The 18,173-nt window shown below is 47.0% G+C and overlaps 1 protein-coding gene across 6 annotated transcripts in view; it reads right to left on the bottom strand.

The window, feature by feature from the left end:
* shroom2a (shroom family member 2a) overlaps positions 1-18,173 on the bottom strand; it is a 236,900-nt gene that overhangs the window by 116,257 nt on the left and 102,470 nt on the right. For all 6 annotated transcript variants that reach the window (XM_067992636.1, XM_067992632.1, XM_067992631.1 and 3 more), the window contains exon 2: positions 10,164-10,315. In XM_067992636.1, coding sequence (XP_067848737.1) covers positions 10,164-10,288 — 125 coding nt within the window. In that variant the 5' untranslated portion in view covers positions 10,289-10,315. The remainder of the gene's footprint in view (positions 1-10,163; positions 10,316-18,173) is intronic.

The raw sequence follows: 18,173 nt of genomic DNA, 5'->3' as shown, positions 1-18,173 counted from the left end.
TCACACCGAACACACCGTCACACCGTCACACCGAACACACCGTCACACCGTCACACTGAACACACCGTCACACCGAACACACCGTCACGCCGTCACACCGTCACACCGTCACACCGAACACACCGTCACACCGAACACACCGTCACACCGTCACACCGAACACCGAACACCCCGTCACACCGAACACACCGTCACGCCGTCACACTGAACACACCGTCACACCGAACACACCGTCACGCCGTCACACTGAACACACCGTCACACTGAACACACCGTCACACTGAACACACCGTCACACTGAACACACCGTCACACCGAACACACCGAACACACCGTCACACCGAACACACCGTCACACCGAACACACCGAACACACCGTCACACCGAACACACCGTCACGCCATCACACTGAACACACCGTCACACTGAACACACCGTCACACTGAACACACAGTCACACTGAACACACAGTCACACTGAACACACAGTCACACTGAACACACCGTCACGCCATCACACTGAACACACCGTCACACTGAACACGCCGTCACACTGAACACACCGTCACACTGAACACACCGTCACACTGAACACACCGTCACACCGTCACTATAGACACACGCCAAGCTGTTTGACATTATTACCCTACAGTTACACTACCCACTTGCCACCCTGAGAAAGGAGACGGGCCCCATAACAAATCAGCCATCCCTAATTTCCTGAATCCAATATATAGCAAGTTTTCCAGAACAGTTTCTGGATCAGGTGCGTATTTATATAGACCTCAGTCTCATCCGTTTGCTCTCAGAGTAAAGACTCGCTCTGTGTAACTCAGAGGCATTTAGAAAGAACACATCATCAATTTTGCTACAACTTGCATTTATACAGCGCCTTTAACATAGTTAAATGTTACAAGGCGCCTCATAGGAACATAACCAGACATAATTTGACAGCGAGCCACATAGAATATTAGGACAGGTGACCAAAAGCTTTATCAAAGAGATGGGTTTTAAGAAGTGACAAAAGAGAGAGGTGGACAGGCAGAGAGGCTTAGGGAGGGGAGGGAAGGGAATTCCAGAGCTAAGGACCGAGACAGACGAAGGCACGGCCACTAACGGTGGAGCAAAGAAAAAAAAAAAAATCGGGGATGCGGAAGAGGCCAGAATTGCAGGAACGCAGAGATCTCGGAGAGTTGTAGGGCTGGAGGGATTTGAACACAAGGATGAGAATTTTAAAATCGAGGCATTGTCAGACACGGAGACAATGTAGGTCAACAAACGCAGGGGTGATGGGTGAACAGGACTTGATGTGAGTTAGGATACGGGCATCGAGCACACAGAGAAATGTGACCAGCGTTGTTTGTTGATCTCCCAGCCATGGACACCACGGTCAGCAGATATGTCCTGGACCAGAAAGAACGAACTCACCCATGCCCCATGCAAGTTTGGTTCCTCAGAAACAATGTCTGCCTTCTTAAATCTCAGTCTATGTTGACTGGTTCTGAAAATGCCGATTTCCCCACCCTGAATCACTGGAGAACTGCTAGCGAGGGAACGTCTTTCAAACTCTGGATGGGTTATTGCAACCTTGAATTGACATTGTTTTATTCTGTGGACAAAAAAAACAACAGCAAAGGAATGCGAAGTATTTGTGTACACATCCTCAGCTCGATTACCTCAATCGCTTCCCTCAGTGAAGGTCACGAGACACTACTCCTCTCCTACATAAAGGCAATGAAAGGCAAGCTGCAGCATTTATTTAGCTCCTTTCACAATCTCAGGATGCCCCAAAGCGCTTTACAGCAAATTAAATATTTTTTGAAGTGTAGTCACTGTTGTAATGTAAGAAATGTGGTAGCCAATTTGCACACAGCAAGCTCCCACAAACAGCAATGAAATAAATGACCATAGAATCTGTTTTAGTGATGTTGGTTGAGGGATAAACTTTGGAAAGGAGACCGGGGAGAAGTGGGACATCCAAATGGGATCTTTTACATCCACCTGAGAGGGCAGACAGGGCCTCGGTTTAACGTCTCATCCAAAAGATGGCACCTCTGACAGTGTAGCACTCCCTCAACACTGCACTGAAATGTCAGCCTGGATTATGTGCTCAAGTCTCTGGAGTGGGGCTTGAACCCACGACCTTCTGACTCAGAAGCAAGAGTGTGGGGAGGCCCAGCACACATCCTGGGGCACAGGCGGCCCAGGGAGGGAGAGTGGGGCACAAGGCGGCCCCAGGGGAGGGAGAGTGGGGCACAAGGCGGCCCCAGGGGAGGGAGAGTGGGGCACAAGGCGGCCCCAGGGGAGGGAGAGTGGGGCACAAGGCGGCCCCAGGGGAGGGAGAGTGGGGCACAAGGCGGCCCCAGGGGAGGGAGAGTGGGGCACAAGGCGGCCCCAGGGAGGGAGAGTGGGGCACAAGGCGGCCCCAGGGAGCGAGAGTGGGGCACAAGGCGGCCCCAGGGGAGGGAGAGTGGGGCACAAGGCGGCCCCAGGGGAGGGAGAGTGGGGCACAAGGCGGCCCCAGGGGAGGGAGAGTGGGGCACAAGGCGGCCCCAGGGGAGGGAGAGTGGGGCACAAGGCGGCCCCAGGGGAGGGAGAGTGGGGCACAAGGCGGCCCAGGGAGCGAGAGTGGGGCACAAGGCGGCCCCAGGGAGGGAGAGTGGGGCACAAGGCGGCCCCAGGGAGGGAGAGTGGGGCACAAGGCGGCCCCAGGGGAGGGAGAGTGGGGCACAAGGCGGCCCAGGGAGCGAGAGTGGGGCACAAGGCGGCCCCAGGGAGGGAGAGTGGGGCACAAGGCGGCCCCAGGGAGCGAGAGTGGTGCACAGGCGGCCCAGGGAGGGAGAGTGGGGCACAAGGCGGCCCCAGGGAGCGAGAGTGGGGCACAAGGCGGCCCCAGGGAGCGAGAGTGGGGCACAAGGCGGCCCCAGGGGAGGGAGAGTGGGGCACAAGGCGGCCCCAGGGGAGGGAGAGTGGGGCACAAGGCGGCCCCAGGGGAGGGAGAGTGGGGCACAAGGCGGCCCCAGGGGAGCGAGAGTGGGGCACAAGGCGGCCCCAGGGGAGGGAGAGTGGGGCACAAGGCGGCCCCAGGGGAGGGAGAGTGGGGCACAAGGCGGCCCCAGGGGAGGGAGAGTGGGGCACAAGGCGGCCCCAGGGGAGGGAGAGTGGGGCACAAGGCGGCCCCAGGGGAGGGAGAGTGGGGCACAAGGCGGCCCCAGGGGAGCGAGAGTGGGGCACAAGGCGGCCCCAGGGGAGGGAGAGTGGGGCACAAGGCGGCCCCAGGGGAGGGAGAGTGGGGCACAAGGCGGCCCCAGGGGAGGGAGAGTGGGGCACAAGGCGGCCCCAGGGAGGGAGAGTGGGGCACAAGGCGGCCCCAGGGAGGGAGAGTGGGGCACAAGGCGGCCCCAGGGAGCGAGAGTGGGGCACAAGGCGGCCCCAGGGAGGGAGAGTGGGGCACAAGGCGGCCCAGGGAGGGAGAGTGGGGCACAAGGCGGCCCCAGGGGAGGGAGAGTGGGGCACAAGGCGGCCCCAGGGAGGGAGAGTGGGGCACAAGGCGGCCCCAGGGGAGGGAGAGTGGGGCACAAGGCGGCCCCAGGGAGAGAATTGGGTAGATGTGGGCCATTAGTGAAGAGCCTGTACTGTGTGTTTTTCTGTAAATAATTGGTCCTTGTTAACTATGTGACCATTAATACTATGAGGTTAACACACATCAATCACAATGGTTACAGGTACCCCTTTAATCATGAACCTCTACATCCATACAGACAGGACTATACACGGACAGGTAGATGGAGAGATATTTGGCCAACATACCAGGTAATACAAATTCAGTCAAAAGCTGCAACCAATATTCCTTTTTATTTAATTTTACTTAAATCCACGAGTTTCTCAAACAATGTCTCCAAGTTAACAATCGTACAAGGAGCACTCAGCTCCAACCATAATAGACAAGTAAAGTAAAAAAGGAAGTGAGAAATAACCCAAGGATTGACATGGAGTGTTACAGGTTGTTGCGAGCCAGCCAGTCCGTGGTAACTGAAGATTTTTAGGCACCAGTTTCGAATAGAGGGACATTACCAATCCACAAGGTGGCGGGACTGAGAGCTGTTCGACATCACGCAGATGAACGGAGGGGCCCAGGAATCTTGCTTGCAGCAGATTTTTTAAGGAATTTTCATTTTAAAAAATGTAATCTGGATGAAAACCGTGGAGCAGAGCTGGAGGGGAAACATCGGAAAGTGAAGGACAGTCCCCACCACTTAAAGATGCCGACCTTTCCACCAGCCAATCGTTTATACTGACCAATCGTTCAATTGGCCAAAAATCGCTAACCTGTTTCCATTTCCAATTACAGAGTTACCACTCACAGTGAGTTAAATACTCAGTGTAGTTGGCTGCTTCAATAAATAAACTTCATGAATAAACACTGCAAATCGATGAAGTGTTGACTATGATTAATTAATAACGATATTTTTGAGGAATTGTCCCAGTTATTGTTTGAATGTGCTCAGTCTCTCACCTCACATATCTCTCTCCCTTCTCAACTGGCTCAATCGCCCCCACTCTCCCAGGACAGCTGTGACTTCCTTCCCTATAAGGAGGCTCCTCATCTCTCCCAGATGCCCATTTACCTCACTCCCCAGGCCAATTCCTCCCCTGTGGTCCAAATGCCTGTGCTCCTCTCAAACCCGCAGCGGATGGGAACTCAGCTGCCAGACACCGTGAGGTCAGTGCAGTCCTCCTGTTGTAAAGTCCAGATTAATGGACCTCGGGTGAGAACGCTGGGATATCCCACATACAAATACTCACTCGCTAGACTCATGCATCATTCGCCACCTGGTGGTCATAGTGATTCCCTTCAAAACGCCCACCACATACAGCAGGAAAACGCTTTAGCACCAATGTGCCTGCTATAAGCGGTGGGGGCTGAATTTTAAAGAAGTAGTACAATTTCTTTTCCCCCTCTGTGAAATTATTCCTCCCCCCCTCCGCCCCCACACTCCCCTCCCCTCCGCTCCGCTCCGCCCCCCCTCCCATGGCATTAACTCCTTCCTGGTTCAACAGGTGTTGATTGTCCATCCATGTGCCTGTGCTTCAACCTGGAGCCTTGGCAGCGAAAGTCAGTGGGCTATTTGACCATGGGGGACATCACAGTCACACCCTATTCCATCCTCACCCAACAGACCTGAACTTCCAATTAGATTGTGACCCTGGCTGAAGGAACCTAATCAAAGGGACCCAAGGCCAATTGTAGCACCCTGGCCAATATCAGCACACTCAGCCCAGGCCAAGGATCACTGGTATCCTCCTGGTCTACATGACTTCAATCCTTGTTGGATAAACTTAGTGAGCCATTGGAGGAGTCCATAATTCTCAGCATCTCTCAGTCACCTCTTGTTCCTATGGGCTTTTTACTCCCTTCAGGTGTGTCAGTGTCAGCGTGGTTCAGTGATAGCACTCTTGCCACTGAATCAAAAAGGTCATGGGTTCAAGCCCCACTCCAGAGACATAAGAACATAAGAAATAGGAGCAGGAGTAGGACGAGGCCATAAGGCCCCTCGAGCCTGAGCCGCCATTCATGGCTGATCTTCTACCTCAACTCCACTTTCCCGCCCAATCCCCATAACCCTTGATTCCCTTACAGTCCAAAAATCTATTGCTCTCAGTCTTGAATATACTCAACGACTGAGCATCCACAGCCCTCTGGGGTAGAGAATTCCAACAATTCACAACCCCGAGTAAGAAATTTTTCCTCATCTCGGTCCTAAATGGCCGACCCCTTGTCCTGAGATTGTGACCCCTAGTTCTAGGCTCTTCAGTCAGGGAAACAGCCTCTCAGCATCTACCCTGTCAAGCCCCCTAAGAATTTTATACGTTTCTACGAGCCTACACCTGCTCCTATTTCTTATATTCTTATTGGGGCCTACCTGGCCTGTATAGCTCCAAGGTAGAGACATTACCTCAGCCATTAGGATAGAACTGTTCTTTTCCTGTGCCTTAAAACATGTTGGACCAAAGGCTATCTGGGAGCAGACATTTGTGGACAATTCAGCGACATCATAGGCAGTGAGTTATGGGTAAATTTCCCTTCTCTACATAAAGGATTAGGGATAAATTCAATACAGCACACATCCCATGGTAGAATCCGGCACAAACAGCAGTATCACAGGCCAAGTCCCCTATCACTGGGTATTTAAATATCCTGGGAAATAACTGGTTCAAAAGAACTATACAAAAATGTAATTGTTTATCAAATGTCTGTTTCTAAAAAGGAACAATGGATAGAATCGCATTAATTTTTTAAAAATTCATTCTCGAGATGTGGGCGTCGCTAGCAAGGCCGGTATTTATTGCCCTTGAGAAGGTGGTGGTGGGCCTTCTTCTTGAACCGCTGCAGTCCGTGTGGTGAAGGTTCTCCCACAATGCTGTAAGTTAGGGAGTTGCAGGATTTTGACCCAGCGACGATGAATGAACGCTGATATATGGCCAAGTCAGGATGGGGCGTGTACTTATTGTTAGTTACTTACCTCCCTCAGATCTGAAATGCTGATTTCAAACAGCGTCATTGGGTGATTCACAATGTGAAACCCAAGTTGGGAACTGTCCGTTCCTTCTGAAGTTCTCCAACAGGTTATAAAATATTGAGCGCTTCATTTAAGATCTATTCCACTAAAAACAGTGGTTTGGCCTGTTGTCCATGAATGATTTACAAGAACGCACAATCCAAAGCTGGGCCTTTCACAAAGTAGTCAATTGAAAGAAAGGAAGCCATGAAACCAATACCCTTCAGGGTCATATATCAACAGTGGTTCAGTTTCAGTATAAACGTGACCCTCTGAACTACGAGAGGATTTGCTAACGAACCAAAAACTGAAGCATGCGTTCAGCCTGCTCTTTGCTGCATCTTAGTGGTATTGCAGTGTCTAAAATGGGTATGAGGTTTCAGATATTAGAGAGAAAGAATTTGCATTTATTTAAGGCCTTTCACGTCCTGAGGATATCACAAAACACTTCACGGCCAATGAATTGCAGTCCCCATCACTTAAATTACCCACATTTTAATCATTTTAATTTCCATTACCGTGATTGTTAATTACAGCATGTCAAACATGCAGGCTACTTGAGGCAGGAACAGGTGATCAGCCAGTAGTTCAGAATGATACCAGGGTTTAGAGGGTTAAATTATGACAGGTTGCATAAACTTGGCTTGTATTCCCTTGAGTTTAGAAGATTGAGGGGCGATCAAATTGAGGTCTTTAAAATGATAAAAGGGATTCGATAGGGTAGATAGTGAGAAACCATTTCCTCCGGTGGAAGAATCTAGAACAAAGGCGCATGATCTTAAAATTAGAGCTAGGCCATTCAGGGGTGAAATTAGGAAGCAGTTTTTCACACAAAGAGTAGTGGAAATCTGCAACACTCTCCCCCAAAAGGCTGTGGATGCCGGGACAATTGAAATTTTCAAGACTGAGACCGATAGATTTTTGTTGGGTAAGGGTATCAAGGGAAATGGATCAAAGTCGGGTAAATGGAGTTGAGGTACAGATCGGCCATGATCTAACTGAATGGCGGAACAGGCTCGAGGGGCTGAATGGCCTAATGCTGTTCCTATTGCAGAGAAGATCATCTTAAATCGCAGGCCACTGTGAACGTTTTTTCGATCAACAGCATCACTTAAATCTGAAGTGCCATCTCTAATGACAGGTACTACCAGAAACGGTTGCACGCTTAGTCTCTCAGGGCATCAATCTTGTCCTCACTTCTACTCAAGGCACCAACTCCACAGTCACTCAGTGGGCCTCCAATACCTCACAAAAAAATAAGGGTGAATTACCAAACTGTTGCCACAATCAGGCGCTCCAGAACCTTCAAGGAGCGGCAGTGACTGGGTCTGAGAATTTGTGGCTCGAAATTTTCCACGAGCCAAATTTAGAGGGGGAAATAAAACCATGTTTGAAAGAAAGATCTGCATTTGTATAGCGCCATTCAAAACCTCAGCACGTCCCAAAGAGCTTTACAGCCAATTAAGTACATTTCGGAAGTGTGGACACTGTTATAATGTGGGAAATGTGGCACCAATTTGCACACAGTAAGGTCCCACAAACAGCAATGTTGGTTGAGGGATAAATATTGGCCTAGAGAGAACTCCCCTGCTCTTCTTCGAATAGTGTCATGGGGTCTTTTATATCCACCTGAGCGGGCGGACAAGGTGTCTCATCCAAAGCAACAATATACTTCAGCGATCCAACCGCCGCCAGCACCCCCCCCTCACTCACCCGACCACCCCCCCCCACCCCCCACCCCCCCTCACTCACCCGACCAACCCCCCCCCCCCCCCCCCACAGCAGGAAGCCTCATTCAACCGGAGCCCAGTTCAGAGACAGGGCTACAACACTGTCACGGCTACTCACCAACCCGCACTTCCATCAAGAGAGGCTCCCATGCTGGGAGCACGAGATTGCTGAATAGACCTGAATATTCCACAAACAAGAGGAGTTTTGACAATAAAACAAATGGCATGAATGTCAATGTTGAATTATCAAAATTGGGCCAAGGAATCTGCAAACATATGCAAATTTAGCACTAAGCAGTTAACAAAAAAAATGAAAAGCTAAGAAAGATTTACATTTATACAGCAACTTTCATGACTCGGGACGTCCCAAAGCGCTACGCAGCCAACAAAATACCTTTTGAAGTATAGTCACTGTTGTAATGTAGGAAATGCAGCAGGCAATTTGGGCAACGCAAGGTCCCACAAACAGCAATGTGATGATGACCAGATAATCTGTTTTAATGATGTTGGTTGACAGATAAACATTGGCCAGGACACCGGGAGAACTCCCCTGCTCTGCTTCGCAATAGTGCCATGGGATCTTTTACGTTCACCCGAGAGGGCAGATGGGGCCTCGGTTTAATATCTCATCTGAAAGAACTGCAAATATTCAATACTGTGTATGAATTTATGTTGAGTGCATTCATAAATTCATACAATGTACATTTGAGGTGGTAGAGATGAACCAACAATGTACATGAACAAGTTATCCTACTTACTGGGAAATCCATTTCATTTTACTGGGGGAAAACAGATACAAAACACAATGAAGACAATTAGGGAGATATAGGGGGCAATTATTGCCAGGCAAAGAACAGGTGATGATAAATTGGCTGCCCGTTTTACATCCCACCTGATTTTCGTTTCCACTGTGGCTGTATTCGATATTACCTGCTTTTTGCCCAGCATTAAAAGTTAAAATTATCCCGTAATCTTTGCAATAAAAGACTTTGTATGTGAAGTGAATGTGTTTAGACGGTTAATTGTACAGCAGTAACTCCATTTCATAGAATCATACAGAACAGAAGGAGGCCATTCGGCCCATCGTGCCCGTGTCAGCTCTTTGAAAGAGCTATCCGGTTAGTCCCACTCCCCTGCTCTTTCCCCATAGCCGTGCAAAGTTTTCCTTTTCAAGTATATATCTAATTCCCTTTTGAAAGTTACTATTGAATTTTCTTCCACCACCCTTTCAGGCAGTGCATTCCAGATCAAAACTCACTGCTTAAAAAAAAATTCTCATCTCCCCCTCTGGTCCTTTCAACAATTATTTTAAATCTGTGTCCTCTGGTCACTGACCCTCCTGCCAGTGGAAACAGTTTCTCCTTATTTACTCTATCAATATCCTTCATAATTTTGAACACTTCTATTAAATCTCCCCTTAACTTTCTCTGCTGTGAGGAGAACAATCCCAGCTTCTCCAGCCTCTCCATATATGTGATGTGTCATTATGAATGCTGGTTTTCCATGATATCTGTATCCCACTAGAAAGAAATCAGCAGACACAAAATGGCTGTCTACGAAACAGTGAAATTATACATCTGTTTTAGGATGAAATTTGCTCCTCGCAATTGTGACAAGACTTCAACCACCAAGACTTCAACAAACTCGAGAACCAAGAAGTCCACAAACTCCAAGTTTTTGAACGCTACCTTCCTCTCTCCACAAATGCTGCCGGACCTGCTAAGTGTTTCCAACAGTTTTGGTCATTAACTCATCTGCCACCTCTGCACAAAACTGCAGATGTCACGTTTCAAGATGAACGCCCCTAGTATGAGCTTTTACACCCATGCGCTACATCCCATTAGGCCTTTGTTGGGGTTTGTTTTGTGCCTCACCTTCTCACCACTATCTTCAGAGTCTTGTGCGAGCCTTTCACGAGGCAGATTGCCTCTTGCCTGAAGCCGGTCAGAATCACGTCGTTGATGCTGACCATCTCATCTCCGACCTGCAGCTTGCCCATTGCCGCTGCTTTACTTCCATCCTCAATCTGAAATTAAATTAAACGGATAGATTGAGCAAGCACAGAAATTCTCAAATTCACAACATTCCCCCACCATCAAAACAGTTTATTTGATACGATCTGGAACGCACTGCCTGAAAGGGCGGTGAAAGCAGATTCAAGAGTAGCTTTCAAAAGGGAATTGGATAAATATCACTCATTTCGCAAACCCTGGAACAACAGGAAATAAAGAGGTGCTCTTGAATCTAGTAACATTACTATATAAAGGGATCGTTTATCAGCAGCTTGCCTTGTTTGCTATTGGATTAGAATGTCTGACCCGGCAGTGTCTCTCAGATCTCTAAATAAGGCAGTAACTGCGGTTTTGAGTTTGCAACCATTCCGTTTTAAAGCACTGCAACGATTCCCTTTCTCATGAGGTTTACCATCGTAGGCCGTTTCAATGTTTTGTATAAATGGACAATTCAGAAAACTTTAAAAGGAGACTTGTATATAAAATATGAATCAACTGAGCCTACTTATGTACTGGATAAACCAACATTATAACACATACAGTGCCACTGCTTTTATTTTAACAAGAAATAGCTCAAATAAATCATTTCATCCATTCACTTCCATTGAATAAATATTACAATTACTTAAAACAGGAGGTGTCAATGCAGGCTGCAGTTTGATTCTGTTTGATGGATTTATTTAGAAAGGTAGAACTAGTGCCTTTCATGACCTCAGGACGTCCCAAAGTGCTTTACAGCCAATGAAGGAATTGTGATGTGTAGTCACTGTTGTAATGTAGGAAACGTGGCAGCCAATTTGCGCACAGCGAGGTCCCATAAACAGGAATGAGATAATGACCAGATCATCTGTCTTTTAGGTGTTGGTTAAGGGATAAATATTGGCCAGGACAACAGGGAGAACTCCCCTCTGCTCTTCTTTGAAATAGTGCCAGGGGATCTTTTACGTCCACCTGAGGGGGCAGATGAGGCCTTGGTTTAACATCTCATCCGAAAGACGGCACCTCCGATAGTGCAGCACTCCCTCAGTACATAAAACATCCCACTGCACTATTCCGGTGTCCTGGCCAATATTTATCCCTCAACCAACTTCACTAAAACAGATTATCTGGTCATTATCACATTCCTGTTTGTGGGACCTTGCTGTGTGCAAATTGGCTGTCACATTTCCTACATTACAACAGTGACTACACTTCAAAAAGTACTTCGTTGACTGTAAAGCACCTTGGGATGTCCCGAGACGGTGAAAGGCACTGTAGAAATGCAAGTTTTTTCTTTTTTCCTTTTGGAATTGGTGAGAGACATCTCAATAAAATAGCACGGATGAAACCGCCTCCACACTTGTGTTTGCATATTTTCCCACGTTCAACATTATGAAGCAAATGGAGGGATGAACCTACTCCTGGTCCAGATGGGATTCACAGCTTCTCAACTCCCAAGTGGTGTGACTGGTATTTGCATAACTCACAGGGAGGGGGAGGGGCAGCCACTGGAGAACGGCATCAAAGAAAACAGTTGCTCTTGGTACCAACTGAGAGTCGGTGTTAGTGCAACTCCCCGGGAAAAGGTTGTGTGAAAACAAATCCAATAAAGTCTTGTTCCCGACACAACTCGAGCCCACAGTGACCTTCGTTTTATTGTTCTTTTAAAAAAACACTGCTTTTGGTATTGACCTTAACCCTAGCACCAGGTGGGTCAAAGTTCTACCAGAGTGCTGATAAGTGACTGAAACTGCAGCTTAGGTCAGTAACTCACAGGGCAACATCTTAAGCCAACAGCGTTCGGCACCCATGCATCTCTTACCCGCATTTCAGCAGAACGATCGACATTTATCGGATTACCAGCCGGAGCAGTTGGAAAGATAATGTGGGCGGCTTTCAGTCAGCTCCAGCTGAAATCACTAAGTGCAGCTCCAGTGGCAGGTGTTGGGAGCGTCCAAGGGAATGTGGCCACGGCCCCTTTATTAACTGCCATTACTAAAGCGCTGCCAGGAGTTGGTAGGATGGGCCATGAGCATCGGCACTGAGTTCACACACACCCTGCCTGGTACACTTCAGGTACTTTTTAAATGAGTTGAGGGTTTCTGCCTCCACCACCCTTTCAGGCAGTGAGTTCCAGACCCCACCACCCTCTGGCTGAAAAATGTTTCCCCAGCTCCCCTCTAATCCTTCTACCAATCATTTTAAATATGCCCCCTGGTCACTGACCCCTCTGCTAAGAGAAATAAATCCTCCCTATCCACTATCTAGTCCCATCATAATTTTATCTACCTCAATTAAATCTCCTCTCAGCCTCCTTTGTTCCAAAGAAAACAACCCCAGCCTCTCCAATCTTTTCTCATAACTAAAATTCTCCAGCCCTGGTAACATCCTCGTAAATCTCCTGTGTACCCTCTATAATGCAATCACATCTTTCCTGTAATGTGGTGACCAGCACTGTACGCTGTACTCAAGCTGTGGCCTAACCGATGTTTTATACAGTTCCAGCATAACCTCCCTGCTCTTATATTCTATGCCTCGGCTAATAAAAGGAAATTATCCCGTATGCCTTTTTAACCACCTTATCTACCTGTCCTGCTACCTCCAGTGATCTGTGGACATGCACTCCAAGGTCCCTTTGTTCCTCTACACTTCTCAGTATCCTCCCATTTATTGTGTACTCTCTTGCCTTGTTTGCCCTCCCCAAATGCATTACCTCACACTTCTCTGGATTGAATTCCATTTGCCACTTTTCTGCCCACCTGACCAGTCCATTGATATCTTCCTGCAGTCTTCAGCTTTCCTCCTCACTATCAACCACACGGTCCATTTTTGTATCATCTGTAAACTTCTTGATCAAGCCCCCACATTCAAGTCCAAATCATTAATACATACCACAAAAAGCAATGGTCCTAGTACTGAGACTTGTGGGACCCCACTGGAAACAGCCTTCCAGTCACAAAAACACCTGTCAACCATTACACTTTGCTTCCTGCCACTGAGCCACTTTCCCTTGGATCCCATGAGCTTTTACTTTTTTTTAAACCAATCTGCCATGTGGGACCTTGTCAAAAGGCTGGCTAAAATCCATGTGGACTACATCAAATGCGTTACCCTCATAGACCCTCCTTGTTACCTCCTCAAAAAATTCAATCAAGTTAGTCAGACACAACCTTCCCTTAACAAATGCACGCTGACTGTCCTTGATTAATCCGTGCCTTTCTAAAAGACGATTTATCCTGTCCCTCAGAATTGATTCCAATAATTTGCCCATCACCGAGGTTAGACTGACTGGCCTATAATTACTCGGTCTATCTCTTTCTCCCATTTTAAACAACAGTATGACGTTGGCAGTCCTCCAATCTTCCGGCAGCACGCCTGTAGCCAGGGAGGATTGGAAAATGATGGTCAGAGCCTCCGCTATTTCCTCCCTTGCTTCTCTTAACAGCCTGGGATACATTTCATCCGGGCCTAGCGATTTATCTACTTTCAGAAATGCTAAACCCCTTAATACTTCCTCTCTCACTATATTTATTCCATCCAATATTTCACACTCCTCCTCCTCAACTACAATCTCTGCATCGTCCCTCTCTTTTGTGAAGACAGACGCAAAGTATTCGTTAAGAACCATACCCACATCTTCCGCCTCCACACATAGGTTACCTTTTTGGTCTCTAATAGGCCCTACTCTTTCCTTAGTTATCCTCTTGCTCTTTATGTATTTATAAAAACATTTTGGGTTTTCCTTAATTTTACTTGCCAGTATTTTTCATGCCCTCTCTTTGCTTTCCTAATTTCCTTTTTAATTTCACCCCTGCACTTTCTATACTCCTGTAGGCTTTCTGCAGTATTGAGCTCTCCGTGTCTGACATAAGTTTTCCTTTTTTGCCTTATCTTACCCTGTATGCTCCTAGTCATCCAGGGGCTCTAGATTTGGAAGTCCCACTCTTTTTCTTTGTGGGAACGTGTTTACTCCGAACCCCTTGAATCTCCCCTTTGAACGCCTCGCACTACTCTGACACTGATTTACCTTCAAGTAGCTGTTTGTGCCTATGGGGCTACGGACCAAGTGCTGGAAAGTGGGATTAAGCTGGATAGCTCTTTATCAGCCGGCGCGGACACGATGGGCCAAATGACCTCCTTCTGTGCTGTAACTTTCTATGATTCTACGATTGCCACGTTAATAACAACTTGCACTTATATAGTGCCTTTAACGTAGTAAAACGTCCCAAGGCACTTCACAGGAGCAATTATCAAACAAAATTTGACACTGAGCAACATAAAGGGATATTAGGGCAGGTGACCAAAAGTTTGGTCAAAGAGGTAGGTTTTAAGAAGTGACTTAAAGGAGGAGAGAGAGGTAGAGAGACGGAGAGGTTCAGGGAGGGAATTCCAGAGCTTAAGACCTAGGCAGCTGAAGGCATGACCGCCAATGGTGGAGCGATTAAAATCAGGGATGCGCAAGAGGCCATAAGTGGAGGAATGTAGAGATCTCGGAGGGTTGTAAGGCTGGAGGAGGTTTCAGACATAGGGAGGAGCAAGGCCATGGAGGGATCTGAACACAAGGATGAGAATTTTAAAATCGAGCTGTTGCCGGACTGGGAGCCGATGTAGGTCAGCGAGCACAACAGAACAGGGTAGCCTGGTCTCAGTCTTATACTAGGGTCTGTCAGGCACAGAGGAACAAGAGTTGGCCATTCAGCCCCTCAAGTCCGTTCCACCATTCAATTAGATCATGGCTGATTTGTACCTCAGATCTATTTAACCACTTTTGCTATATATTCCTTACCTAACAAAAATCTATTAATCTCAGTCTTGAAAATGTGTCAATTGACCCCAGCATCCACAGCCTTTGGTGGGGGGGGGGGGGGGGAGGAGTTCCAGAATTCCACTATCTTTTGTGTGAAGAAATGCTTCCTGATTTCACTCCTAAATAGCCGGGCTCTAATTTTAAGATTGTGCCCCCCTGTTCTGGATCCCCCAACCAGGGGAAATAGCTTTTCAATATTTACCCTAATGAATCCCCTTATCATTTTAAAATCTCAAGCCAATTGGGTTTACCTTGCCAAAGTTTTCAGTTAACAAATCAAAATTATGCCTCTGCAGTTAGATTCCCAAAGAAAGGAACTGAACTCCATAAATACAATTAAAGTCTGTAAAAGTATATATTTTTTTCAATCATATTTAAAATATCTGACCCTTCCAAGGATAAGTTATTTCTGGCTTTATTGGAAAATCACAGTCCACTGCAAAATGCTGGAAAAGGCACCAAGTAAAATACCGCTGATCAAAAATTTCTGAGGGGGAATGTGACAAAATCTTGCATCTTCAGTGGCCACTTTTTTTTTAAAATTCATTCTCGGGATGAGGACATCACTGGCAAGGCTGGCACTTATTGTTCATCTCTAGTGCCCTGAGAAGCTGATGGTGGGCCACCTTTTTGAACCGCTGCAGCCTGTGTTTATGTTGGTTATGAGACTTTGACTCCAAAAAGAGACCCCACTTACCTCTCTTGCCCCCTCCCTCCTCTGCTCATGGGACGATCATCACTAATTGATCTTTATACAACTGACAAACACGAGTTTGAGCCCTCACCAGCCAACATGGCTTTCATGCTTTTTGTTGCCAATTTTCTGCCACCTTTTTATTATTCATTCCTGGGATGTGGTATGAATACTAGCATTTATTGCCCATCCCTAGTTGCCCTTAACTGAGTGGCTTGCTAGGCCACTTCAGAGAGCAGTTAAGACTCAACCATCGTTGGTATGGGACTCGAGTCACATATAGACCAGACCAATAAAGACGGCAAGTTTCCTTCTCCAAAGGGACATTAGTAAACCAGTTGGGTTTTTAGGAGAATCCAACAGTCACTAATCCAGATTACTTATCCAGTAACATAACCACCACACTACCCTACTCCTCCATTAGCCTTTGGAAATGTCTAAATCCACCACAGTTGCCAAAAACACACTTCCATGAGCTTCTTTTCTTTTATCCCTGATAATAGATACACTGGGGTAGAAATTGGTATGCAATGCGCCATTTTTCGGGCGTGAAACGGTGCAAGGAATACCAATGTCGCAGTAGGACAGCTTGCACCAAATCAGCGCAGGTGTTGGTCCCATTGCTAAATTGGTGGCTCACTATTCACTGTGCTACAGGAACCTCAATCTTCTATAGCACAAGATGAATGAACAGTACCTCTGATAAGGTGTCCACAATCACCTTATTATCAGAGGTGGTGGGAACACCATCATCTCCAAGTTCCCCTCCAAGTCACACACCATCCCGACTTGGAGGCATATCGCTGTTCTTTCATCGTCTAAGCGTCAAAATTCTGGAACTCCTGACTTAACAGCACTGAGGGAGCACCTTCAGCACACGGACTACAGCGATTCAAGAAGAAAGCCCACCACTACCTGCTCAAGGGCAACTAGGGATGGGCAATAAATGCCAGTGACGCACATATCCCTGGAATGAAACAAAAAAAAAACATTTGGAGCTCACTGTTGCTCTGGTACTTACAAATGAATGGCCCTTAAGCACGAGTATCAAGTGGTCAAAAGAGCTGTAATGTTTGCAAGAAGAGTAGTTTGAAGTAAACTTTTTGATAACGATTCTGTGATTCAGCTGATCTTGCATTTATAGAGCGCCTTTCACGACCTCAAGACGTCCCAAAATGCCTTACAGCCAATGAAGTACTTTCTGACATATAGTCACTGTTATAATGTAGGGAAATGCGGCAGAAAATTTGAGCACAGCAAGGTCCCACAAACTGCAATGTGATAATGACCAGATAATCGGTTTTAGTGTTGTTGGTTGAGGGATATTGTCCAGAACATTGGGAGAACTCCCCTGCTCTTCTTTGAAATAGTGCCGAGAGGGCAGATGGGGCCTCAGTCTAACTTCTCACCCGAAAGACGGCAGCACTCCCTCAGTATTGCATTGAAGCGTCAGCCTGGATTATGTGCTCATGTCCCTAGAGTGGGGCTTGAAACCACGACCTTCTGGCTCAGAGATGAGAGTGATACCACTGAGCCACGGCTGATTTCTCAACAGGAGCCCATCTCTTTACAGTGGCTTGACGAGTCTATCCTGGCTGATTCTTAGAAATCCCCAACCTCCCCCCAAGTTATTTAACTTCTACAACTGGTCCAAACAATGGTGCCTGGATGTGTATCAATATATATCTTGTTTAAAGAAAGCTTCACATATGCTTGCACTTCCAGTTTGTCACATTTTACACATCACTCGCACTTCAGGCGTGCATTACACTAGCTAGTGCAAATTTATGTGACACACTTGAAGACAAAATTATAAACGAAGGTAGGTATTTTCATGGTCTAGATAAACTTTCCAGAAAGCACCTGTCCCACAAAGTCTACAAACTCCAAATTGATCGTCGCACAGACAAAGCCAGAGCTGCGATCACTGGCCTGAATAGCAATTACCCTTTGTAGGATTTACATGACAACACTTTGGTATTGTAAGCTTAAAAGGGACGCCACTTCACCTTTCGAGCGGAATAACTCATCGACAATCTCCTAACAGCGCATTGTCCACCTTACTAGGAGCAATGCTACGGGAGACCAGCTAACAGATAAGAGTGTTTGAGTTCATCACACTTCCAGCCTTAGACTAAAGATGTCACACTTCAAAGTGTTAAAAGTATTTTAAAAAAGCGAGAAAGGAAAGTAATCATTTCATCGCTGATTTCTTCCAACTGGGAGCTTGGAATTGACAAAACATCTCCCAATTCAACCGTTATAAAACAGAGCATCATCCGACTTATGTCACAGGAGATACATATTTTAATCCATTTCCAAACTCTCTTCTTTTGAAGCTGATCAGTTGAGCTACATTTCACTTCTAACAGATATTGGCAGCCCCTCCATT

The sequence above is a fragment of the Heptranchias perlo genome, chromosome 11 (assembly GCF_035084215.1).
Source record: "Heptranchias perlo isolate sHepPer1 chromosome 11, sHepPer1.hap1, whole genome shotgun sequence".
Lineage (NCBI taxonomy): Eukaryota > Metazoa > Chordata > Chondrichthyes > Hexanchiformes > Hexanchidae > Heptranchias > Heptranchias perlo.
The sequence above is the reverse complement of the archived record's forward strand: the minus strand, read 5'-3'. Positions and strand labels throughout refer to the sequence as shown.